This window comes from Elephas maximus, chromosome 7, assembly GCF_024166365.1.
Source record: "Elephas maximus indicus isolate mEleMax1 chromosome 7, mEleMax1 primary haplotype, whole genome shotgun sequence".
In the NCBI taxonomy this organism is placed as follows: Eukaryota; Metazoa; Chordata; class Mammalia; order Proboscidea; family Elephantidae; genus Elephas; species Elephas maximus.
In genome coordinates, this window is record NC_064825.1 from 110591006 (window position 1) to 110618842 (window position 27837).

Here is a 27837-nt window from a genome sequence, read left to right on the forward strand (position 1 = left end):
TGATGGAATTTGTTCTCTTGGGCTTTGCTGACATGCCCCATCTCCAGGGGTTTCTTTTTGGATTATTTTTAATCATCTATATCATTATCCTGATGAGCAATGGCACCATATTTTTAATAATAAAAATGGATCCTGCTCTCCAGAGCCCTATGTATTTTTTCCTGGCAAATTTTTCCTTCTTGGAAATCTGCTATGTATCAACTACTCTCCCCAGAATGCTGATGAATCTAGGGACACAGAGAAGAAGAATTTCCCTAGTTGCCTGTGCTATGCAGATGTGCTTTGTCCTTATATTTGGAGGGACAGTGTTTGCTCCTGGCAGTGATGGCCTATGACCGCTATGTGGCCATTTGTAACCCTCTGCACTATCCTCTAGTCATGAGCAACAGGGTCTGTATCCCGTTGGCGACTGGGTCCTGGACCATTGGAATCCGAGTGATGATAGGGCATACCTATCAGATTTTCTCCCTATCTTTTTGTAGATCTAAACAAATTAACCACTTCTTCTGTGACATTCCCCCAATACTCAAGCTGGCTTGTGGGGACACTTTTGTAAATGAGGCTTTGGTGTACATAGTTGCTGTGTTATTTGTAATGGTTCCATTTCTGTTGATACTTGGCTCCTACAGTAAAATCGTCTCCATCATCCTTAAGTTGCCATCAGCCACAAATCGAGCCAAAGCCTTCTCCACCTGCTCATCTCATCTTATGGTTGTTAAGTTATTCTTTGGATCAGGCATTACTGCATACTTAAGACCCAACAGCAGACACTCAGAGGAAACTGACAAAGTTCTATCTCTTTTCTACGCTATCCTAACTCCTATGCTTAATCCCATGATATATAGTCTAAGGAACAAGGATGTCATAATGGCACTGAGAAAATTGCTATGTAAATAAGTCACCAGTAAAGAATGAGTTAAATGTATAAGAAAGACTTTCTCACACATTTTTAGTCCAATTTTAATAGATGTAAAGCTTTAGCTATACCTTGTCTTTCCTATAGGGTCACTATGAGCCAGAAGGGTTGTTGGTTTTGGTGGGTTGTCTTTCATACTGTGGCAATTATTTCCAAATTAAAAATCACTTGTAACGTTGTCAGGACTTTCTGTTCAAGTTATATAAGTAATATATGTGTCATCTGATAGAAAATTATTCCATTAGTAATTCTAAAATTTCATTGTACACTGTTTTCCCTCAATAAGAACTTTTGCAGTGGCCGATTTAATCTAGTTATTTGTAATGTATAATCTTTTATATCACTTATTGGAAAACAATTAATTCATTTCCATGATTGTCCATACACTTGTGACACACATTTTAAAAACCAGGTTGGTGATAAGCATTAATCAAAACTATACAGTGGTCCCTCGATAGCCACTGGGAATTGGTTCCAGGATGCTGATGAATACCAAAATCTGTGAGTGCTCAAGTCTCTCATATAAAGTGCTTAATATTTTCATATAACCTATGCACGACCTCCCATATGCTTTAAATCACCTCTATATCACTTATAATACCTAATACAGTGTGAAGACTGTGTAAATTGTTCTTATACAGTATAGTTTAGGGAATAGTGACAAGATGCAAGGCAAAAAACGTTCAAACAACAAGTGCTAGAGAGACTGAGGATCTGTGAAATGGTGAGAGGCTACAGCAGGGTATGCCTACAAATCACTTCATTTGCTTGGATTCAGTGTGATGCTTGGCAGAACAATAAAAATAATATAATCTCTGTGATAAACCTGGAAAGACTTATCTGAAGAAGTAATATTTGAGCTGAGTCCTAAATAGTTAGAAGGAGTAACTAAAGAACATTCTACACAGATGAAAAAGCAAAGGACGACCCTTAAGGTTTACGTTTTTGAAGCCTAAAGAACTGATTGCCTACAGAAAAATGTCTTAACAGATGAGGTTGGAAATATACAGCAGTTTTGATTTCCTGAAAGGAAATTTGAATTACTCCAAGTACAATGGGAATCCATGAAAGTGTTTTAAGATTTTTGAAGGAGAACACTTTAGCAGTTCAAATCCACCAGCTACTCCTTGGAAACCCTATGGGGCAGTTCTACTCTGTCCTATAGGGTAGTTATGAATTTGAATCAAAACAGCAAGGAGTTTGTTTTTTGTTTGTGTATTTTTTATGGAGAGCACTTAAATAATTTAAAATTCAAACACCTCAGAAAAATATTGTAGAGGGTGATGGATGTGGTAATGAATTTTTCAAGGATTTAAATCACTTAAAATTGTAAACCCAGCCTTGAAACATGAATCATATGAGATGAGAAGCATATTAAGCAGCAATCTACTGCATTGTATGATGGTATTTGATTATATATATATATAGTGAGAGAGAGAGAGTCATCCCTTGGTATCTACAGTAGATTGGTTCCAGGACACACCCAGAGACAAAATGGCATAGTGTTTGAATATAATATACACACATTCTCCCATATACTTTAAATCATCTGTAGATAATACCTAATACAAAGTAAAAGCTATGTAAATAGTTATTATACACTAGTGTATTGTTTAGGGAATAATGGCAAGATGCAGTGTGAAAAATGCTCAAACAACAAGTAGGGGAGAGAGACTGAGGATCTGTGAAATAGTGGGAGGCTACATAAAGGTATGCTTACACATTGTTTCATTTAGCATGGATTCAGCATAGTGCTACACTTGTGGCAAATTCAAGTTTTCTTTTTCAGAAATCTCTTTTTTTCCTCTAAATATTTTCAATCTGCAGTTGGTTGAATCTGTGAATTCAGAACCCACACCTATGGAGGGCCAAATGTATAGACGCAAATACACATGCACAGACACACACTCATATATGTATAAATAATATAAGATATATAATATATAATACATAATAAACACACTATATATTATTAATTATAAATGATATTTGATTATATATCTATGTGTACGTGTGTGTGTGTGGTCTCTATGAGTCAGAATTGGCATGATGACTGTTGCTTTGGTATTAGAATATAATATATATATTTATTTATATATGTATATAAAGTGTTAATATTCTCACATTATTTTATAGATGAAAAATCAGATACTCAAAGAATCTTATTTCATAATCTCCTGTAAACCATTAATCCCATATTATATACAAGGATTTTAAAGAAAATTAGAGAAATAATTTATTTCACTTCTTAATTTAAAAATACCCAATTGTTTTATAACGCATTAAGGACAAAAATCTAACTCCTCACAAAATGTAGAAAGTGCCCAACTCTCATGCTTCATGTTTTTTGTATTAAAATATATATAACAGGAAGGGTGGAGCAAGATGGTGAAGTGAGAGGATGCTCCCATTTACTTCTCCAGCAACTAAAACACTGAGCAATGAATAAAAACAAGCACAAAAACAAGCACATACTGAGAACTCAGAACCCAGGACTGCAGCTGATGTGTTGGAGAGTCGAGGTGAGTCCACAAGCAAAAGAGAGAGAGATGAGGGATGGCACAGAAGCTGGGAGAACATACTTGCTACCATAGGAGGCACTTGATCATTGCAGTCATTTTGAGACAGGACTGGGCAACAGCCCAAACAGGGAACACAGAAAGGGAGCTAATTTTAGGAAGATGTAGCTAGATTTTCTAAGGAAACACAAACTGGCTATAGGAGTTCTTGGACCATGCAATTGCAAGAGAGTGCTGTTGAATCTCACTGAGGTCTGAGACAAATGGGCACTAGTACCAGGAGGAACTGAACGAGCAGTAGGACAAGGGAAATACTTCTGACTGACAGGCAACACAGAGGGAAACAGTTGGTTCCCTGCCCACAGTGGGACACTGTGGGAGCATCTGTGCAGAACATCCATGAGAGAGAGACATAGACAGCCCTCAACTATGTCAATGGAAAGTTGAGGCCCACTATTTACGTCAGGGTCTGCAAACAGATAGCACTTCCTCTCCCATGCATGCCTAATGAATACCAAAAACAATGATTCAGAATTCCTGAATACGCACTGAAAAAAATGTAAGGATGAGTACCCTGTAGTGGCTTTGAGGAGAAGACTCTAAGTTCACTGCTGCTGGATTGATTTGGACTCATAGTGACTCTGTGGGGTGAAGTGAAGCTGCCCTAAGTTGTCTCCAGTGCTGTGAGTCCTTATGCAGGCAGAATTCTTCATCTTTCTTCCATGAAGCCACTTGTGGGTGGAGATGCCAGACTTTTGACTGTCAGCTGGGTGCATGGCCACTGCAACAACAGGGTGCCCAATTAGAAAACTTTATCACAAAAACCAGAATCTAACTTAAAAAAAGACATAATAATAATAAAAGCCTCAAGTTAAACAGAAATAGTAAAACACACAAACTCACATGATAAGAAGAACCATTCAAGCAAAACATGAAGAAGAGGAAATTCCTCCTGTGGAGGTCAGACTAAAGCAAAGAATTAGTAATGTTCAGACTGTGGTGCTAAATATGCTTAAAGAGATAAAAGCACACAGAATACAAACTCGCAGAGTTCAGAAAAAGATAGAGGAACAAAATAAGATTCAACAATGAAATTGAAAATATACAAAAATGAAACAAAACAAAAAACAAATAGAACTATTCAAATCAAAGAATAAAGCAAGAGAAACACTTAACAATGGAATTGAACAGACAGACGATAGAATAAAGTAGAAGACAAAAATAACTGAACTTACCAAGCTGGAAGAAAAACAAAAGAAAAGAATGAAGAAAAGCAAACAAATCCCCAAAACAAATATGGGATTCAATTAAGAAATCTGAAACTAGAATTACTGGAATCCCAGAGCTCCACAAAAACAATGAAAACATAGAAATGATTTTACAAGATATAATCAGAGTTTCTCAAACCTGAACAGAGAATCAAGCCTGATACTATAGGAAGCTACACAAATCCTAATCAGAAGAGACACAAAAAGATCAACTCCAAGCCATAACCTAATCAAATTCAGGTTCGATGTTGTTTTGGGCACTAACCTACAGGTTGGTTGTTTAAACCCACCTCGCAACACAGAAGAAAGGTGTGGGATATGCTTCTGTTAATAGTCAAGAAAACCATATAAAGAAATTCTACTCTGTAACAGATGGGGTGTCCATGATTCAGAATAGATTTGACATCAATGGTTTTTTGTTTTGTTTAGTCTTCGAATCAATAAAACATGCACACATATGAAATTATCCAATAAATCTATATGCAACATTGTTTGTAATTGTAAAAGATTGCAAGCCAATTAAATGTGATTCATTAGGTTGTTTGTCTTTCTTGATGTTATGAGTTCTCATTATAATATTCTCATCAGAATTTTTTATCTTCCACAGCTACAGGATGCGTCTTAATATAATTTTTGAAAAATGTATCCAGAGGTGGGACCAAGACAGTGGAGTAGTCAGACGCTTCTGGTGTTCCCTCTAACAACAAAGACCCGAAAAAAAAAAAAAAAAAAAAGTGAATCCATTACAGATACAATAAGCTAGGAGCACTGAACCTCAAACGCAAAGTTAAGAAATTTGACTGAGCGGCTGGGAGAGGGAGAGACAGTTCAGAAGCAATGAGGAGTTGCCGGTTCTGACGTGGCAGGAACCAGCCCCCCTCAGCCCCGATCCCCAATGTGACCACAGCGGGGCTGGCAGTAGCATTAGGAAGATGCAGTTACTTCAGTGAAAGAAGACTAGTGTATGGCTCAGGCCCAATCCCCTGGTGCAAAGTCATGGGGGAAGGTGGTAGCATTTGGGATGCAGCTTCCATAGCCACAGAGTGCTAGCAGCACAGAATCTACTCATGTCTCCAGAATCATCGAGAAATAGAGCTCTCGGCATAAGTTACTGTCTCTAATTTACTGTGCAGATCTAAGAGTTCCCCTTGTGAAAGAGTTCTCTCTCATTTAACTGACCCCTCTGCCCCCTCCCCCAAGCAGGCTTCAGTGACAGTTGATTTCCCTGGGCCTGAGATAGATTCTGCTGCACACACTCAGACATTCTCCCAGGCTTGAAGAAGGAACAAATTAAGAAATGGGGAAAAAAAGGATCTGCTGGCTCCTCTAAACTGGGAACTTAGGGCAGAAGTGGCTCCTGTCCAGACACAAGCGGCCCACAGATTTTGAATGCCTTTCACCCCTGCATGTACCCGTGTGGCCCCATTTTAGGAGCTAGGCCCTTGTTGTTACATCATAAGGGCATATGTGCCTCAGGTCTGGCTTTAACTGTTTCGGCTATGTGGTGGAGAGGCAGCTTTTTGACGTTTGACACTGCTCTGCCTATTAAGCAGGGTCCTCACCTACTCAAATCAGGGACTTGAGAACTGGTGGCTCCACCCAAGCCATTTAGCCACCCTTGACAGCACTCCAAGGATAAGTAGTGCGTCCGAGTCCATACAGTTAAAAGCATTAGGTGCCTATGGTATGGCTTCTGAGTCCACCCACCTGTGCACTCTAGAGAATAGGGACACGCCTTCCTCCCAGACACTGGGGAGAAGGTTGTCAGCCCACTGTCTGCTCAGGGTGTGACCTCCTGCAGCAACCAGAGACCTGTGCATATACCAATCTCCACTCCTACTCTAAGACAGTAGGTGAGAGCCTGCACCACACACTTAGTGACTGACTACCTGGATACCTGAGTTGAACCCGTACAAGAAAAGTGAATGGAGTCCTAAGCTCATATACCTGGTAACAGCTCTACCCAACTGATGACAGGACATTAGAGCTTCAAAGGCTCCAATAATAATAAAGTTAGCCCACTTGAGTAGCCTATTTGGGTATATCAAAACAAAACAAAGCAAGAAGCTAGGACACAGTAAGCAAACATAAAATAAATAAATACAATGATATATAGATGGCTCAGAGACAACAGTTGATATCAAATTACATAAAGAAGAATACCAAGATCTCTTCAACAAACTCCCAAAACAAAGGATCAGGGAACCTTTCAGATGAAGGTATATTCCTGGAATTACCAGAGGTAGGATACAAAAGATTAATATACAGATCTCTTCAAAAGATCAGGAAGGAGATCAGACAAAATGCAGAACAAGTCAAGGAACACACAGATAAAGCAGTTAAGGAAATTAAGAAGGATATTCAAGAGCACAATGATAAATTTAATAGGCTGCAAGAATCCATTGATAGGCCAAAAACCTAGGCAGCAATCATAAATTTAGAAGATTTAAAACAAAATTTCAGAATTAGACAGCTCAATATAAAGCCAGAGGAACAGAATTGGGAAAATGCAAGTCAGAATTTGTGAAATTGATGATAAAATACTTGGGATCAGTATTTTTGTAGAAAAATCAGATTAAAGAATTTTAAAAAATGGAGAAAACCTAAGAATCCTGTGGGACTCTACCAAGAGAAATAACCTACGAGTAATAATAGGACTATCAGAACAGGGAAGGAGAACAGAAAATACAAAGAGAATTGTTGGATATATGTTAGCAGAAAATTTCCCTGATATCATGAAAGATGAGAAGTTATCTATCCAAGATGCTCATTGAACCCCATACAAGGTAGATCCCAAAAGAAAGTCACCAAGAGATTATAATCAAACTTGCCAAAACCAAAAATAAAGAGATTATTTTAAGAGCAGCTAAGGATAAATAAAAACTCACCTACAAAGGAGAGTCACTAAGACAAAGCTCAGACTATTCAGCAGAAACCATGCAAGCAAGAAGACAATGGGATGACATATATAAAGCCATGGAAGAAAAAAAAAATTGCCAGCCAAGAATCTTATATCCAGGAAAACTGTCTCTCAAATATGAAGGCAAAATTAGGACATTTCCACATAAACAAAGTTTAAGGTAATTTGCAAAAACCAAACAAAAACTACAAGAAATAATAAAGGGACTTTTCTGGTTAGAAAATCAATAATGTCAGATAAGAACCCAAAACTGGAACACAGGACCAGGAAACCAGATATCAACCCAGATAGAGAAATCACACAAAAAAATCAAGATTAAAAACAAAACAAAACAAAAAAAAACCACTTAAAACAGGGAACAGAAATATCATTCTGTAAAAGATGACAACATTAAATTGGTGGGAGACTAAAAGATATATTCATAGATCCTTCATAAAGAGAGGAAGCCAAGGTGATATAGAGAGATACAAGTTTGATTTAAACTTGGAAAGATAGGAGGAAATAAGAAGGTAACCACAAAGGAGACTAACAAACCAATACATCAAAAAAAAAAAAAAAAAAAAATCAAGAATGGAAAAGAGGAAAATACGATTTATAAAGAAAAACTACTCAACACAAAAAAATCAATTGGAAAAAAGAGACTGTCAACAACACACCAAAAAAAGACACGAAAATGACAGCACAAAACTCGTATCTATATGTAATTATGCTGAATGTAAATGGACTAAATGCACCAAAAAATAGACAGAGAGTTGTAGAATGGATAAAAAAACATGATCCTTCAATATATGCTGCCTACAGAAGACAAACCTTAGACTAAAAAACACAAAGTAAAACTTAACGGATGGAAAAAATACATCAAGCAAACAACAATCAAAAAAGAGCAGGAGTAGACATACTAATTTCTGACAAAATAGATTTTAAAGTGGAATTTGCCACAAAAGATAAGGAAGGACACAATGTAATGATTAGAGGGGCAATATGTCAAGAGGATATTAACATATTAAATATTTACACACTCAATGACAGGGCTCCAAGATATATAAAACAAACACTAACAGCATTGAAAAATGAGATAGATGGCTCCCTCCACAATAATGGTAGGAGAATTCAATATACCACTTTCAGTGAAGGACAGAACATCCAGAAAGAAGCTGAATAAAGACAAGGAAGATCTAAATGCCACAGTCAATGAACTTGATCTCATAGACATATAGAAAACACTTCACCCAACAGCCACCAAGTGTATTTTCTTTTCCAGTGCATATAGAGCATTCTCTAGAATAGACCCCATGAAGAAAGCCTTAACAGAACCCTAAGCATTGAAATCTTACAAATCATCTTCTCTGAACATAAAGACATAAAACGAACAATCAATGACAGAAAAAAAGCAAGGAGAAAAATCAAACACGTGGAAACTGACCAATACCTTGCTCAGAAATGATTGGATTATAGAAGAAATTAAGGACAGAATAATGATATTCATAGAATCAAATAAGAATGGAAACACTTCCTATCAGAATCTTGGAGACACAGCTAAAGCTGTGCTCAGAGGTCAATTTATAGAAATAAATAAATGTACACATCCAAAAAGAAGAAAGGACCAAAATCAAAGAATTATCCCTACAACTTGAAGAAATAGAAAGACAGTAACAAGAGAAACTCTTGGGCACTAGAAGAGAGCAAATAATAAAAATTGGACCAGAATTAAATGAAATAGAGGACAGAAAAAACATTCAAAGTGTTTAAAAGACCAAAAGATGGTTCTTTGAAAAAATTAACAAAATCAATAAATCATTTGCCAGACTGATAAAAGAAAAACAAGAAAGGAGGAAAATAATATGACTAAGAAATGAGACTGGTGATATTACAACAGAACCAACTGAAATTAAAAGAATTATATCAGATTACTCTAACAAATTTGAAAACCTGGAAGAAATAGACAAATTTCTAGAAACACATGACCTACCTAAAGTAAAACATACAGAGGTAGAACAACTAATTAAACGCATAACAAAGGAAGAGATTGAAAAGGTAATTAACAAACTGCCAACGAAAAAAAGCCCTGACCCTGACAGCTTTGTTAGAGATTCTACCAAACTTTCAGAGAAGAGTTACCACCACTAATATCAAAGGTATTTCAGAGTATAGAAAAGGATGGAATACTCCCAAACTCATTCTATGAAGCCAGCATTTCATGATACCAAAACCAAGAAAACAGCACAAAAAAAGAAATTTACACACCTATAGCCCTCATGAACTGAGATGTGAAAATCCTCAACAAAATTCTAGCCAATAGAATTCAACAACATATCAAAACATAATTCACCATGACCAAGTGGGATTCATACCAGTTATGCAGGGATGGTTCAATATTAGGAAAACAATTAACGTAATCCATCACATAAATAAAACAAAAGACAAGAATCACATGATTTTATCAATTGATGCAGAAAAGGCATTTGACAAATTTCAACACCCATTAATGGTAAAAACTCAGCAAAATAGGAATAGGAGAAAAATTCCTCAACATAATAAAGGGCATTTATACAAAGCCAAAAGCCATCATCATCCTAAATGGAGAGAGCCTGAAAGCATTCCCCTTTAGATCAGGAACCAGACAAGGATGCCCTTTCTCACCACTCTTATTCAACATTGTGCTGGAGGTCCTAGCCAGAGCAATTAGGTTAGATAAAGAAATAAAGGGCATCCAGACTGGCAAGGAAGAAGTCAAAGTATCTCTATTTGTAGATGACATGATCTTATACACAGAAAACCCTAAGGAATCCTCAAGAAAACTACTAAAACTAATAGAAGAGTTCAGCAGAATATCAGGATACAAGATAAACATACAAAATCAGTTGGATTCATCCACACCAACAAAAAGAACATCGAAGAGGAACTCAAATCAACACCATTTACAGTAGCCTCCAAGAAGATAAAATACTTAGGAATAAATCTTACCAGAGATGTAAAAGACTTATACAAAGAAAACTACAATACACTTCTGCAAGAATCCAAAAGAGACCTACGTAAGTGGAAAAACATACCTTGCTCATGGATAAGAAGACTTAACATTATAAAAATGTCTATTCTACCAAAAGCGATCTATACATTTAAAGCAATTCCAATCCAAATTCCAACAACATTCTTTAATGAGATGGAGAAACAAATCAGCTACTTCATATGGAAGGGAAAGAGGCCCTGGATAAGTAAAGCATTACTGAAAATGAAGAACAAAGTAGGAGGCTTCACACTACCTGATCTTAGAGCATATTATACCACCACAGTAGTCAAAACAGCCTGGTACTGGTACAACAACAGATACACAGACCAATAGAACAGAATTGAGAATCCAGACATGAATCAATCCATATATGAGCAGCTGATAATTGACAAAGTCCCAAAGTCAGTTAAATGGGGGAAAAGACAGTTTTTTAACAAATGGCGCTGGAATAACTGGATAACTGTATGCAAAAAAATGAAACAAGGCCCATACCTCATACCATGCACAAAAACTAACTCAAAATGGATCAAAGACCTAAATATAAAATTTAAAACAATAAAGATCTTGGAAGAAAAAATAGGGACAATACTAGGAGCCCTAATACATGGCATAAACAGTATACAAAACATAACTAACTCTGCAGAAGAGAAACTAGATTACTGGGAGCTCCTGAAAATCAAACACCTATGCTCATCCAAAGACTTCACCAAAAGAGTTAAAAGGTTACCTACAGACTGGCAAAAAGGTTTTAGCTATGATATTTCTGATGAGCATCTGATCTCTAAAATCTACATGATACTGCAAAAACTCAACTACAAAAAGACAAATAACCAATTAAAAAATGGGCAAAGGATATGAATAGGCACTTCATTAAAGGAAATATTTAGGTAGCTGTCAGATTCATGAGGAAATGCTCACAATCATCAGCCATTAGAAAAATGCAAATAAAAACTACAATGAGATACCATCTCATCCCATCAAGGCTAGCATTAATTCAAAAAATATAAAATAATAAATTTTGGAGAGGTTGTGGAGAGATTGGAACACTCATACACTGCTGATGGGAATATCAAATTGTACAACCACTTTGGAAATTGATTTGACAGTTCCTTAAAAAGCTAGAAAGAGAACTACCATATGATCAAGCAATCCCACTCCTTGGAATGTATCCTAGAGTAATAAGAGCCTTCACACAATCAGGTATATGCACACCCGTGTTCATTGCAGCAATGTTTACAACAGAAAAAAAGATGTAAGCAACCAAGGTGCCCATCAATGGATGGATGGACAAAGAAATTATGATATATTCACATAATGAAATACTATACAACAATTAAGAACAAAGATGAATCCATGAAACATTTCATAACATGGAGGAATTTGGAAGGCATTAGTCTGAGTGAAATGAGTCAGTTGCAAAAGGACAAATATTGTATGCCACCACTATTATAAGTATTTTAGGAAAAGTTTAAACAGAGAAGAAAATATCTTTGATGGTTATGAGAGTGGGGAGGGAGGGAGAGAGGTATCCACTAATTAGATAGTAGACATGAACTGTTTTAGGTGAAGGGAAAGACAATACACAATACAAGAGAGGTCAGCACAACTGGACTAAACCAAAAGCAAAGCAGTTTCCTGAATAAAATGAGTGCTTCAAAGGGCAGAGTAGCAGGGGCGGGGGTTTGGGGACCATGGTTTCTGGAGACATCTAGGTCAATTGGCATAACAAAATGTGTTAAGAAAACCTTCTGCATCCCGCATTGGAGAGAGGCATCTGGGATTTAAATGCTAGAAGTGGCCATCTAAGATGCATCAATTGGTCTCAACCCAACTGGAGGAAGGAGAATGAAAAACACCAAAGGCATATGGTAAAAATGAGCCCAAGAGACAGTAACGAACACACACCAGAGACTACATCAGCCTGAGATCAGAAGAACTAGACAGTACCCACCTGCCACTGATGACTGCCCTGACAGGGAACACAACAGAGACTTCTGATGGAGCAGGAGAACAGTGGGATGCCTATCTCAAATTCTCATAAAACAGACCAGACTTAATGGTCTGACTGGACCCTTTGGTAGCCCAAGATTGGAACCATTCCTAAAGCCAACTCTTTCAACAGGAATTGGACTGGACTATATATAAGAAAGAAAATGATGCTGGTGAGGAGTGAGCTTCTTGGCTTGAGGAGACACATGAGACTATGTGGGTAACTCCTGTCTGGAGGTGACACAAGAAGACGGCGGGGGACAAGGGCTGGTTGAATGGACACGGGGAATATAAGGTGGAGAGGAGAAATGGGCTGTCTCATTAGGGGGAGAGTAGCTAGGAGTACATAGCAAGGTGTGTATAACTTTTTGTATGAGAGACTGACTTGATTTGTAATCTTTTACTTATAGCACAATAAATTAGAAAAGAAAATGTTCTATATCCCACGTTCGTGAGTGGTGCCTGGGGTCTTAAAAGCTTGTGAGTGGCTGTCTAACATACATGAATCGATCCCAAACCATTTGAAGCAAAGGATAATGAAGAATACTTTGTTTTACACGTTGGAAACTATGTGATCTGGTTTTAAGTCTACTCACTCATAAACATTTTGGTTTATTTCTTCAAATCGGTTTTTATGACTAAATTAAGATTTAGAATGCTATTTATCAAAGGAAATTTAAGAGTGAAATATAAAGCTAATGAATGGAAAAATAGTTTTAGGATATATAACTGTCAAAGAGATTATATCCTGAATATAAAAGAAAATGTCAAGTAAGTAATAATAAAGACAAATAATTCAAAAGAAAATTCATCAATTGATACCTGAAGGCAAAAGAGAAAAAAACATAAACATATTAAAATGTGACCTACTTCAATAATAATAAATATTCATATTGGAACTACAATGACATATTTTATAAAGATGCAATGACATTTTACCAAGCTAATGAGTAAAAATCAAAAAGAACGTTAATATTGAGTGCTGGTCAGGAAGTAAAACATCACATTGGTACTTTCAAACGTTGCTATTACAAGTATAAAATGATACATCCAATCCGAAAGCTTATTTGAGAGTGAAATAAATTATTGCTACTTCTAGGTAGAAGCTCCCTTCTAATGAGTTCTTCTGTGCAAAAGCAACAGTGCCCATGTCCCAAAATGGGAACATCCCAAATGTCCACCACAGTAGAATGAATTTTTAAGAACTCTGAATGTTTATACCTGAAATAATAGGAACAAAACTGAACAAACTCTAAGTATATGTAATAACACAAATGATTTTTAAAATACAGTGTTCACTGACAAAATTAAAATATATAGAATGCACTCTGCATGACTTTTACATAAAGCTTGCAAAGAGAGAATATTAATTTGTATTTTTTCATAGGCATAGTTACATAGTGAAAATACATAGGAGGTGAAGTGAATGATTATAATAGAAATCAAATTTGTGTTTATTGCTGGGATGGGGGGTGGTGTTACCAGGGCATGGTTGGTAATTGACTTCTACAGTGCTGGTGATGTTCTATGAACAAATTTACTCTGGAATTGCATGAGTGCCTTTTAAAAATTAATTTGCAATATTCATTTTTTTAGTAATATTTTATCAAGTTTTTATCAAAAGTTTACCCAGCAAGTTACATCCCCATTTGAGAATTTCCTCAAAACTTGTTCAGTGACATTAGTTACATTTATCACAATAACTTGTCAACATTCCCTTTAATTGTGTTCTTTTTATTCCATTTTCAGTACTGTAATTTCCCTGCCACCACATGTCTGTCAGTTTGTCACACTGTGGGGGCTTGCATGTTGCTGCGATGCTGGAAGCTATGTCACTAGTATTCAAATACTGGCAGGGTCAGCCATGGCAGACAGGTTTCAGCTGAACTTCCAGACTAAGACAGACTTGGAAGGACAGGGCTGTTGACTTCTAAAAAGATTTACCCAGTGAAAACCTTATGAATAGGAGCAGAGCACTGTTTGATATAGTGCCAGAAGATGAGCTCCTCAGGTTGGAAGGCACTCAAAAGAGCTACCTCCTCAAAATACAGTCAACCTTAATGAAGTGAATGGAGTCAAGCTTTCAGAACCTTCATTTGCTGCTGTGGCATGACTCAAATTGAGAAGAAAGAGGTCCAAACATCCATTAATAATCAGAACATGAGAATGTATGAAGTATGAATCTAGGAAAATTGGAAGTCATTAAAAATGAAAGGGAACACATACACATTGATATCCTAGGCATAGTGAGCTGAAAAGGACTGGTATTAGCCATTTTGAATCACACAATCATTTGGTCTGCTATGCCGGGAATCATAGCTAGAAGAGGAATGGCGTTGCATTCATCATCTAAAAGAACATTTCAAGATCTATCCTGAAGTACAACGCTGTCAGTGATAGGAGAATATCCATACACCTACGAGGAAGACCAGTTAATACAACTCTTATTCATATTTACGCCCCAGCCACTAAGGCCAAAGATGAAGCAATTGAAGATTTTCACCAACTTCTGCAGTCTGAAATTGATTGGACATACAGTTAGGATACATTGATAATTACTGGAGTTGGAATGCAAAAGTTGGAAACAAAGAAGAAGAATAGTTTAAAATATGGCCTTGGTGATAGAACTGATGCCAGAGATCACATGATAGAATTTTGGAAGACCAACAACTTCTTCTTTGAAAATAACTTTCTTTGCCAACATAAACGGCGATTATATACATGGACCCTACCAGATGGAATACACAAGAATCAAATCCACTACAACTGTGGGAAGAGACAAGGGAAAAGCTCAATATCATCAGTCAGAACAAGGCCAGGGGCTGACTCTCAAACAGATCATCAATTGGTCATATACAAGTTCAAGCTGAAACTGAAGAAAATTAGAACAAGTCCACGAGAGCCAAGTATGACCTTGAGTATATCCCACCTGAATTTAGAGACCATTTCAAAAATAGATTTGACATGCTGAATACTAATGACCGAAGACCAGATGAGTTGTGGAGTGACATGAAGGACACCATACATGAAGAAAGCAAGAGGTCATTAGAAAGACAGGAAAGAAAGAAAAGACCAGAATGGATGTCCAAAGAGACTGAAACTTGCTCTTGAACATGGAGTAGCTAAAGTGAAAGGAAAAAATGATGAACTAAAAGAACCGAAGAGAAGCTTTCGAAGAGCAGCTGAAGAAGACAAAGTAAAGTATTATAATGACATGTGCCAAGACCTGGAGCTGGAAAACCAAAAGGGAAGAACATGCTCAGCATTTCTCAAGCGGAAAGAACTGAAGAAAAAATCCAAGCCTCGATTTTTGATATTGAAGGATTCTATGGGTAAAATATTAAACAATTCGGAAAGCATCAAAAGAAGATGGAAGGAATACACAGATTCACTATACCAAAAAGGATTGGTCAACATCCAAACATTTCAGGACGTACCATATGAGCAGGAACCAATGGTACTGAAGGAAGAAGTCCAAACTGCACTGAAGGCATTGTCTACAAACAATTGATGGAATACAAATTGAGATGTTTCAACTAAAGGATGCAACACTGGAAGTCCTCATTAATCTATACCATGGAAGTTGGAAGACAGCTACCTGGCCAACCAAGTGGGAGAGATCTATATTTATGCCTATTCCCCAGAAAAGTGATCCCACCGAACGCAGAAATTATCAAACAATACATTAATATCACACACAAGTAAGATTTTGCTGAAGATCATTCAAAAGCTGCTGCAGCAGTATATTGACAAGGAACTGCCAGAAATTCAGGCTAGATTCAGAAGAGCACATGGAACCAGATATATCATCATTGATGTCAGATGCATCCTGGCTGAAAGCAGAGAATATCATGGATACTGTATGATTTAAAGTCAGAGGGGTGTGTGTCAGGGTTGTATCCTTTCACCATATTACTCAATCTGTATGCTGAGCAAATAATCTGAGAAGATGGACTTTATGAAGAGAAAGGGGCATAGGATTGGAGGAAGACTCATTAACAACTTACGTTATGCAGATGACACAACCTTGCTTGCTGAAAGTGAACAGGACTTGAAGAGCTTAATGATGAAGATAAAAGTCTGCAGTCTTCAGTGTGGGTTACACCTGAACATAAAGAAAAGGAAAAATCCTCACAACTTGACCAAGAAATGACATCATAATAAACATAGAAAAGATTGAAATTGTCAAGGATTTCATTTTACTTGAATCCACAATCAACACCCATGGAAGCAACAGTCAAGAAACCAAAGAACTCATTGCATTGGGCAAATTTGTTGAGAAAGATCTCTTTAAAGTGTTAAAAAGCAAAGATGTCACCTTGAAGACTTAGGTGTGCCTGACCCAGGCCGTGGTGTTTTCAATCACCTCATATGCCTGCGAAAGCTGAACAACAAACAAGGAAGACCAAAGAAGAATTAAATCCTTTGAATTGTGTTGTTGGTGAAGAATATTGAATATATCATGGACCACCAAATGAATGAAAACTCTGTCTTGGAAGACATACAACCAGAATGTTCCTTAGAGGCAGGGATGGCAAGACTTCCTCTCACATACTTTGGACATGTTATCAGGAGGGATCAGTCCCTGGAGAAAGACAGCATGCTTGGTAAAGTAGAGGGTCAGCAAAAGAGAGGAAGGCCCTCAAAGAGATGGATTGACACAGTGCTTGCAACAATGGGCTCCATCATAACAATGATTGTGATGATGGTGCAGGACTGGGCAGTTTTCATTTTGTTGTACTTAGGTTTTCTATGAGTTGGAACTGACCTGACAGCACTTAAGGTCAACAACTATGGACAACTGATTTTACATGTAATATATATAAAAGCCAGAGAGACTGGCAGTAGAGGACAGAGGATTCCCTTAGACTATAACCCAGAGACACTCTTTAAAGGTAGAACTAAGCCTTTCCCCTGAGGTCACCTATTACCTAGCTTTCCTGTCCCCTCCTGCCCCTTCTTCCTATTCCTTGTCCCTGGGCTGGTGTGCTCTTTTGGTCTTGTTTTGTTTTATGAGCCCCTCCAATCTTTGGATGAAGATCAAACATCAGGAGTGGCTTCTTTACTGTGCTAAAATGGTGTCCAGGGGCCATATTCTCCAGCCTATGTCAGGCCAGTAAGTCTGAGTTAGAGTTTTATTGTGAGTTAGAATTTTGTCGTACATTTTTCTCCAGCTCTGTTGTGATTCCTGACAGAGCAGTCAGTGGTGGTAGCTGGGCACCATCTGGTTGTACTGGACTCAGTCTGGTGGAGGCCCTAGTAGATGTGGTCCATTAGTCCTCTAGACTAATCTTTCCCTTGTATCTTCAGTTTTCATTCTCCCTTGCTAACAAAGGAGTGAGACCAGGGGAGTATCTTAGATGGCCGCTCACAGAATATTAAGATCCCGGACACTACTCACCAAAGTAGAATGTAGACATTTTCTTTATAAACTATGTTATGCCAATTGAGCTAGATGTTCCCCGAGACCATGGTCCCCACAGCCCTCAGCCCAACAATTCCATCCCTCAGGGAGTTTGGATGTGTCTATGGAGCTTCCATGATGATGCCTTGTAGAAGTTGTGCTGGCGTCCCCAGAATTGTGTACTGTAATACCCTTCACCACAGTTACCATTTATCTATTATCTATTTAGTGTCTTTCCATCCTCACCCTTCTCCTCCCTGGTAACCATCAAAGATTGTTTTTTTGTGTGTGTGTAAACCTTTTCATGAGTTATTACAGCACTGGTCTCATACAACATTTGTCCTTTTGTGATTGACTTATTTCACTCAGCATAATGCCCTCCAGATTCATCCATGTTATGAGATTCTTCACAGATTCATCATTGTTCTTTATTGTTGCTTAGTGCTCCATTGTGTGTATGTACCAAAGTTTGTTTATCCACTCATCTGATGATGAGCATCTAGTTTATTTCCATCCTTTTGCTATTGCGAACTATGCTGGAATGAACATGGGTGTTCATATGTCTATTGATGTGACGACTCTTATTTCTCTAGGATATATTCCCAGGAGTGGGATTGCTGGATCAAATGGTATTTCTATTTCGAGCTTTCTAAGGAAGAGCCATATGGTTGTATCATTTTGCATTTGCATCAGCAGTGCATCAGAGTTGTGATCTCCCTGCAGTCTCTCCAACATATATTATTTTCTGTTTTTTTGATTCCTGCCGGTAATGCCAGGGTAAGATGGTATTTCATTGTGGTTTTGATTTGCATTTTTTTTTTTTTAATGGCTAGTAATTGTGAGCATTTCCTCACTTGTCTTTAAGCGGCTTGAATGTCTTATTTGGTGAAGTGTCTGTTCATTTCTTTTGCCCATTTTGTAATTGGATTATTCATCTTTTTATTGTAGAGGTGTTGAATTTTCCTGTAGATTTTAGAAATTAGACCTTTGTTGGATCTGTCGTAGGCAAATTTTTTTTCCTAGTATGTAATTCCTCTTTTTTTTTTTTTAAGTCCTCTTTTTACTCTTTTGTTGAAGTATTTTGATGAACATAAGAGATTTTTAGAAATACTAGTTATTTAGCTTCTCTTCTGCAGCTTGTGGGCTGTTAGTTATGGTTTGTATCCTGTTAATGCAGTATATTAGCGTTTGATCCTATTTTTCTTCTATGATCCTTAGAGTTTTGGGCTTTATATTTAGATCTTTGATCCATTTTGAATTAGTTTTTTTTTATGGTGTGAGGTATGGATCTTGTTTCATTTTTTGGAGATGGACATCCAGTCTTGCCAGTGTCATTTGTTAAAAAGACTGTCTTTTCCCCATTTGGTGGACTTTGGGCCCTTGTCAAAGATCAGGTGACCATAGGCGATGGATTTACCTCTGGGTTCTCAATTCTGTTCCATTGGTCAATGTATCTAGCATTGCACCAGTATCAGACTGTCTTGACCACTGTAGCTGTATAGTAGGTTCTGAAGTCTGGTAGTGCGAGTCTTCCTACTTTATTCTCTTCTTCAATAGTGCTTTACTTATCCAAGGCTTATTCCCTTTCCATATAAAATTAATGATTAGTTTATCCATCTCTTTGAAGAATGTTGTTGGTATTTGAATCGGGATTGCATTATATTTGTAAATTGTTTTGGGTAGAATTGTCATTTTCACAATGTTGAGTCTACCTGTGCGTGAGCATGTTATGTTTTTCCATTTATGTAGATCTCTTTTGGTTTCTTGCAATAGCGTTTTGTAGTTTTCTTTGCATAGTCTTTTTACTAAAAATAGTGTTTTGTAGTTTTCTTTGCATAATCCCTGGTTAGATTTGTTCCTAAGTATTTTATTTTTTTTAGGGACTATTATCAATGGTATTGTTTTCCTAATATCTTTCTTCATCATTCTCTTTATTGGTGTTTAGGAATTCAACTGATTTTTGTGTGTTTATCTTGTATCCTGCTTCTCTCCTGACACTTTCTGTAAGTTCCAGCAGTTTTCTTGTGAAATCTTTTGTATTTTCTAGGTACAGTATCATATCATCCCCAAATAGGGACAGTTTTACTTCTTCACTACCAATTTGGATGCCCTTTCTTTCCTTCTTGCTGTATTGCTGTAGGTAGGACTTCCAGCACAATGTTAAATAGTAGTGGTGATAAAGGACATTCTTGTCTTGTTCCTAGTCTCAAGGGGAATGTTTTCAGCCTCTCTCCATTAAGAATGATGTTGGTCGTTACTTTTATATTGATGCCCTTTATTATGTTGAAGAATTTTCCTTCTATACATATTTTATTGAGGGTTTTTATCAGGAGTGGGTATTGGACTTTGCTGAACGCCTTTTCTAAGTCAACTGAGAGGATCGTGTGATTCTTTTCTTTTCTTTTACGTATGTGGTGGATTATGTACATTGATTTTCTAATGTTGAACCACCGTTGCATACCCGGTATGAATCCTACTTGGTTGTGGTGTATTTTTTTTTTTTTTTTTTTTTGATATGATGCTGAATTCTATTGACTTGAATTTTGTTGAGAATTTTTGCATCTATATTCATGAGAGATATTGGTCTGTATTTTTCACTTTTTTATTGGTGTCTTTGCCTCAAAAAAATTATTATTATTATTTTTTTGCCTCATTTTGGTATCATGTTTATGCCAGCTTCATAGAATAAATTTGAAAGTATCCCTTCCTTTTTTAAGTTCTGAAATAGTTTGAGTAGTACGGGAGTAAGCTTTTCTGTGAATGTCTGGTAGAATTCTCCAGTGAAGCCATCTGGGTCAGGTTCCCCCCAACCTCGGTTTTTTTTTTTTTTTTACCTTTTCAATCTCTTGTTATAGTTCTGTTCAGTTTTTCAACATCATTTTGTGTTAGTTTGGGTAGGTAGTGTGTTTCTAAAAATTTGTCTATTTCCACGAGGTTTTCATAATACTCTGTTATGATTCTTTTTATTTCACTTGAGTCTGTTGTATTGTCCTCCATTTCATTTCTTCTGTTTTTCTTTTGTCAGTTTGACCAGTGCTTTGCCGATTTTGTTGATCCTTTCAAAGGACAACTTTTGGTTTTAATGATTCTTTCTATTGTTTTTCAATTCTCTATTTCATTTATTTCTGTTCTGATATTTATTATTTCCCTTCTTCTCTTGGCTGTGGGCTTCTTTGCTGTTTTCTTTCTATTTGCTCGAGTTGTGTAGCTAATGTTTTGATTTTGTCCCTTTCTTCTTTTTTGATGTGTGCATCTATTGCTATAAATTGACCTCTGAGGACTACCTTTTTTGTGTCCCAAAAGTTTTGGTATGAACAGTTTTCATTCTCGTTTGATTCTAGGAATTTTTCTGTTCCAACTTTGATTTCATCTATTGTCCAGTGGTTTTTAAGCAGGATATTATGCAGTTTCCATGTACTTGATTTTTTCCTTTGCTTTTCCTGTTGTTAATTTCTACTCTGATGGTGTTGTGATCAGAGAAGTTACTTTGTATTATTTCAATGTTTTGAATTTTGTTGATGGTTGTTTTGTGTCCTAAGATGTGGTCTATTCTGGAGAATGTTCCATGAGCATTGGAAAAGAATGTGTGCTTTGCAGCTGTTGGATGGAGTTTGTATATATGTCTATGAGGTCAAGTTGTTTGATTGTTTTCTTTATATTTCCTATATCTTTGTTGAGTTGCTTTCTAGAAGGTCTGTGCTTTACCAAGAATGGTGTGTTGAAGTCGCCTACTATTATGGTGGAACTGCTAATTTCTCTTTTCAGTGCTGTTAGAGTTTGTTTTGTGTATTTTGGAGCCCTGTCATGAGGGCATAAATGTTTATTATGATTATGTCTTCATGATGGATCATCTCTTTAATCATTATATAGTGCCCTTCTTTGTCTTTTATGGTGGATTTTGTTTTAAAATCTGTGGTATCTGAGAGCGCTATTGCCACTTCTGCTTTTTTTTTGGTTGGTGTTTGCTTAATGTATTTTTTCCAACCTTCGATCTATAATTAATTTATGTCTTTATGTCTAAGGTGTGTCTCATAGACAGCAGAATAATGGATCCTGTTTTCTTATCCATTCTGTCACTCTCTGTCTCTTTATGGGTGCATTTTGGCCTTATTCAGTCAGTGTAATTATTGAGTTTACTGCTGTCATTTTATAGGTTTTTTTTTTTTTATTATTATTTATTTCTGTGGTGCAGACATTTTCTTTGTTCCTCTTATTCTCATGTGCTGAATTTTGAGGATTTTTTTTTCATTTCTTTTGTTTTCATAGATTTTGTTTTTACTAAGACTTTATGTTTTTCTTCATTTTGATGAGTAGATCTGTAAACTTTCTTTGTAATTTTTTTCAAATTTACCCTTGTCTTCCTAAGTTTGAATAAATCTATTATTACTTGGTATTGCCTTGCCTTCCTCTCCATTAAGAAGTTCTATACCTACACAATTTATTCTGTATTTTATTGTTCTGACATTGTTGCAATTCACAGATTAACCTATCTGGTTCTCTGTTGTGTATCTGTTGGTTTTGAATTGTCCTTGAGAGTTCATTCCTAGCTTGGTATCTGGCTGGTATGATCTTGCATCCCAGATTCAGGCTGATCTCTCCTTGCTCTCTGTGCTTTGTCAGTTTCTTATTTCATTTGGTGCTTGGTTAAGTTCTTTATCTCTTCATTTGATGCTCAGGGTTCCAGGATTGATATGTGTCTCTATTTTACTTTGTTTTTCCAGTCTTTGTTGTAGAGGGATGTTGTGCTGCCATGTCATCTCCACCCTCTGGAGCCTAAATTTTAATTTAGTCAAATAAACCAATTTGAAGAAACAAACCAAAATGTTATGAATGAACACTTAAAATCAAATCACGTAAAGTTGCCAACATTGAAAACAAAGAAAGAACTTCTATTTCCAGTTAAAATTCAATGTGTCAGAGCAAGCCAATGTTCCTGCTTCAACCATTTGAAAAATCTGGATACCTTTTTTAAAAAGTATTTTTAGAGGCATCAAATAGCTGTGAAAAAGAAAAGAATGATGAGAATATAAAAATGAAAACTCATTAAGTCAGAGAAACACAATCCACTTAATGACTAACACTTAACTGACTTATAATCTTTTGCAATTACAAACTATACTGGAATATAGTTTATTGTATAAATTCATATGTGCGCATGTTTTATTCCTTCAAAGACTAAACATCCCCCCAAAATATTGCTGTCAAATCGATTCCAACTCAAGGAGACCCCATGTGTTACAGAGTTGGACCTCTCTATAGGGTTTTCTTGACTGTATTCTTAACAGAAGCATATCACCAGATCTCTGTTGCGCTGTGTTGCAGGTGGCTTTGAACTGCCAGCCTTTAAGTTAGTACCCCAAACAGCACCAAACCCTTCACCAATCAGTCAATTTCAATATATAGTGACCATACAGGACACAGTAGAACTGTGCTGAGCTCTTATCCACTGCGCCACCAGAGATCTTTATGTTAGGAGTAGAGTACAAATAATTTGTGCCACCAAAGACTAGATACAATTGTGATATCAGTCAATGGTATCCAATTCCTTTCCACAGAACTTGAACCTTTGTACAGTTTTCTAAGCTGTATATAAAAAACATATTTTCCCAAGCAGTTTAAAATTTCATTCTTTTTTATAATGATGAATGTATTTTCATATGTTTTAGGGATGATTTTACTCCCTTTTTATGGGAAGTGTTAACTTACATATTTGGTCCATTTTTCTATTCGCATTTTTCACTTCTTCATACTTAAGAATAATGTATTTATAAGGGAAATTAGCACTTTCTCTGAGATATGATTTATAATTATTTTCCCACACTTTATTAATTACTTTTTGACAGTAGTTTGGTGCCTGTTTATTTTTAACTATGCACAATTATTTATTTTTACACAGTTGAATTTTATCAATCATTTGTGTCCTACATTCTGAATTTTTAGTTGTAAGTAGAAATCTTTATTACTCCAAAATCATATTCTAAAAAATATTAATCTTAGATTTATTCTATTGTTTATTTTTCTAAAATATCTGAACTAGTGTACCATTTGGAGTCTTTCCTGCTGAAGTATGAAATATTCATAAAAATTTATCTTTTTTTCCTCAAAGACTTCTCAAGTATCCAAATAACAATTATCTTAAAAGTCCAGTTTTCATCTATTCATTTGCTATCTTTATTCTATGATCAATTCTAATTTGTATTTGAGTCTTCCATTTATGGCATTAGAAGATCCTGCTATTTATGCACAATATAATCCTGATTATGTTGTGAGACTTTAGAATTTCCTTTTATCTGAATTACTCCTGGGATATGCATCTACGGTAGCTCAGGCCTGGCTGGCATTGCACCCCCTGCTGTGCTCTGCCACACCTGATTCCCACGAGAGGCCTTGTTTACCACATACTCTTAACTAACCTTCCATGTTTTCAAGGTCATAGTTCCAGACACCCTTCAATTAACTTCCCTAATAATTCTTTGTTATTATAATATTATAGGGTTTTTCTCTGTCCTGGAGATCGATAGATACTTTTTATGACCATTAGATTAGTAATGGAAATATATATAATCCACTGCTAATCTCAAGATTGGTGGTAATTATAAACCCTTAGAAATCACTGTTTACAAATAATAGGAAGTAACATCCTATTTTCACAAGTGGAAATTTAGCTTCAAGCCAATGTTCTTAAACTACTGTCACACAGATTTAAAGTCTTGAAGCAGAAGTATTTTATAACAGTAGACAGACTAGTGTCCTGGAATTTTGCCTCTCATCTCCATTGGAATTATATCAGAATCTTATCTTCTCCTAAGTGAAGTTTAATAGGATTCACATCTTAAAAATGGGTTCACAGAAGGAATGAAGTTGGGGAGAGGAGAGAATGCTGCAAGGAAAAGAAAAAGTCCCCGTTTTGGGATTAATCTAGGGGAAAAAAAATATATTTTTGACTTAGATTTAATATATCCAAAAATCAGTTCTCAGTTTTCCCAGGTAGTCTTGAAGAAACAAATTATATGTTATGTACTTTATAGGTATATATTTTACCTATAAAGTACATAACATATATATATATACATACATACGCATATATATTAGTTTGTTTTCAGAATGTTTATTACAACTTTTACACAAAAGCCAGCTCCTGAATGGGGATCAAGGAACCCATTTCAGAGGAGAAAACAAGCAAAATAACTTCAGGGAAATGTGAAAGGAATTCAGTCAAGTAGCAACAGAGGGTCCATATGAAGCAACCGTAATAGGTAAGAGGAAAATTGGATTTGTGTCAATTTTGCATGGCCTCCAATGGTATTGCTCAGTTAAGGGTAGTCCAGGACTCTATTCAAGTCTAAGAAATAAAACTTTCTGCTCACTCTAGTTCACTGAGAGGCTGCATAGGAAAAGTATTCTGTGTAGAGTGAAAGCTCTCTGGGAAAATAAATAAATAAACCAAATCAGAGAGTGCCAAACCTGCATCAGGTGGAAGAGATCCCAGGGGGTAGAGATTACTATTTTTTATTTAAAGAGCATTCCCTGTTCCAAAAGAACTAACTGCTTTAAGAGTGGATTGAATATCTATGATGAAATGATGAAATAAATTATTTCAGTGAAAGTAATTTAAATACTTAAGCGTTAAAAACTCTCTTCAGTGAGGGAAAAACAAGATTATACCAAAAAAACCAAAACTGAAACCCACTCCCACTGGGTTAATTTAAACTCATATCGACCCTACAGGACAGAGTAGAAGAGGCTGCAAATCTTCTTGGAAGCTGACTGCCTCATCTTTTCCCTGCAGCTTGGCTGGTAGATTTGAACTGCCAGCCTTTCGTTAGCAGTGGAGCACTTTAACAGCTTCACCACCAGGGCTGTTATAATCCCAAATGAGAAGGGTAAATATGAAATGTTTTATGTTAATATTCAACTTTAAAATATTCAATATTCAACTTTAGATCATGGTATTATTAGAATTAATATTTAATATAGAGTAGCTGGAAACCCTGGTGGTGTAGTGGTTAAGTGTTATGGCTGCTAACCAAAGGGTTGACAGTTCAAATCTGCCAGGTGCTCCTTGGAAACTCTACGGGGCAGTTCTACTCTGTCCAATAGGGTTGCTATGAGTCAGAATCGACTCGACGGCACTGGGTTTGGTTTTTTGGTTGGTATAGGGTAGCAACTGTGATGTTTTATTAAAGCACCCCCTTAATATTTCTGACTGTATTAAATATAATTTATGGTAAACAATGATTTTAAATAATAATGTTATTGTTTCCGGAAAATACTAAATATTATAGGAAAACTGCATTTCTAGTAAAGACATTGTAGCGAATAAGTATTATATTTATGTATTTTAGTGCCAATATTTTAATAAGATATTAAAAGTAAAACAATCCATTAAACAAATTTACAACCACTGAGAAATCCAGCAAATATTTATTTCAAAGAAAGTAATATTTTTTAAGTTAGAGAATTTATAAAAAAATAAAGTTTGAGGTTCATATTGTTTTTCAATTTAATTTCAGGGTTTAAGTTTCTAATTTATGTCAAAGATACAAGCGTAGTGAGAGGTTTGGTAGACTGGGGACATTGATAATGTCTAACATCTTAAGTGAAACAAAGCATTGCTAACCAAAGCCAAATCCATTCCCTTCAAGTGGCTTCTGACTCCTAAGGACCCTGTAGGATAGAGTAGGACTGCTTCACAATGTTCCCAAGGCTGTAATTCTTTACAGAAGCAGACTGCCACATCTTCTTCCCACAGAGTGGCTCCTGTGTTTGAAGCACGGACCTTTTGGTTAGAAATCGATTGCTTAACCACTGTGCAACCAGGACTCTGTCAGAATATTGTTAAGCATTCCTTAACCATTCAGATTTCTTCCAGGGAATTCATGTTTAGATTTCAAATAAAAATATGATAACTTTAATTTTATTTTCCTTAAGTAAAAAGAACAAACATTTTCAAGAAAGGAGAGTTAATATAGATAGTTTTGGGAGAATACACAGGGTAAATCTCTGCTCTTTCTATCCTGTTGTCTTGAGAAAAAATAAAGGCACATCTTATATATTTAAGATGTGTCTTTATTTTTTCTCAAGAAACATGGATAATTTCAAAATCAAAAAGGTTGAGTTTGTATAATTGTATTCAATTAATAAAAATTTAATTATTTTTTAATTAAATGCTGTCATTTGTAAAACAATACCTAAAGATGTGTCTTTTTTGTCCTTTCATGAGTCTTAATTCTTCTCTTGTAAGAGTTCACTCCTTTTAAGAGTGATGCTTTCATTTTAACAATATCTATTCCTCCATTTGTCTATTTCAACTTGTCTACTAACCAAAAGGTCAGCAGTTCCAATCCACCAGCCGCTCCTTGGAAACCGTATGGAGTAGGTCTCCTCTGTCCTATAGAGTTGTTATGAGTTAGAATTGACTTGATGACAACAGTTCCTGTTTCTTTGTTTGTTTGTTTTATTCCTTTATTTCAGTCCAGAATTAAATCCTGAGTACAGTATTAGATGTACACCCAGTTTTTAGAATCTATATTGATTTCTAGTGACAGCCTTTTCCTCTCAGACCATTTAGTATCAGTAAATACCACACAGACAATACAGGCATAGCTTGGACATATCGTAGGTTCAGTTCCAGACTACCACAATAAAACAAATAATGCAACAGAGCAAGTCACACAAATTTTTTGGTTCCCCAGTGCATATAAAAGTTAAGATAACACTATGCTGTAGTCTATTAAGTGTGCAATAGCATTATGTTTAAAAAAATAAGTACATGCCTTAATTAAAAAAATACTTTATTGCTAACAAATGCTAA

At 36.1% G+C, this 27837-nt stretch overlaps 1 protein-coding gene across 1 annotated transcript in view; it reads left to right on the top strand.

Annotated features, from left to right (window-relative positions):
* The first annotated feature begins 324 nt into the window (after positions 1-324).
* The window catches only part of LOC126080342 (olfactory receptor 10AG1-like), a 38951-nt gene continuing 11438 nt past the window's right edge, over positions 325-27837 (top strand). Inside the window, exon 1 of the mRNA XM_049891592.1 lies at positions 325-889. Coding sequence (XP_049747549.1) covers positions 325-889 — 565 coding nt within the window. The remainder of the gene's footprint in view (positions 890-27837) is intronic.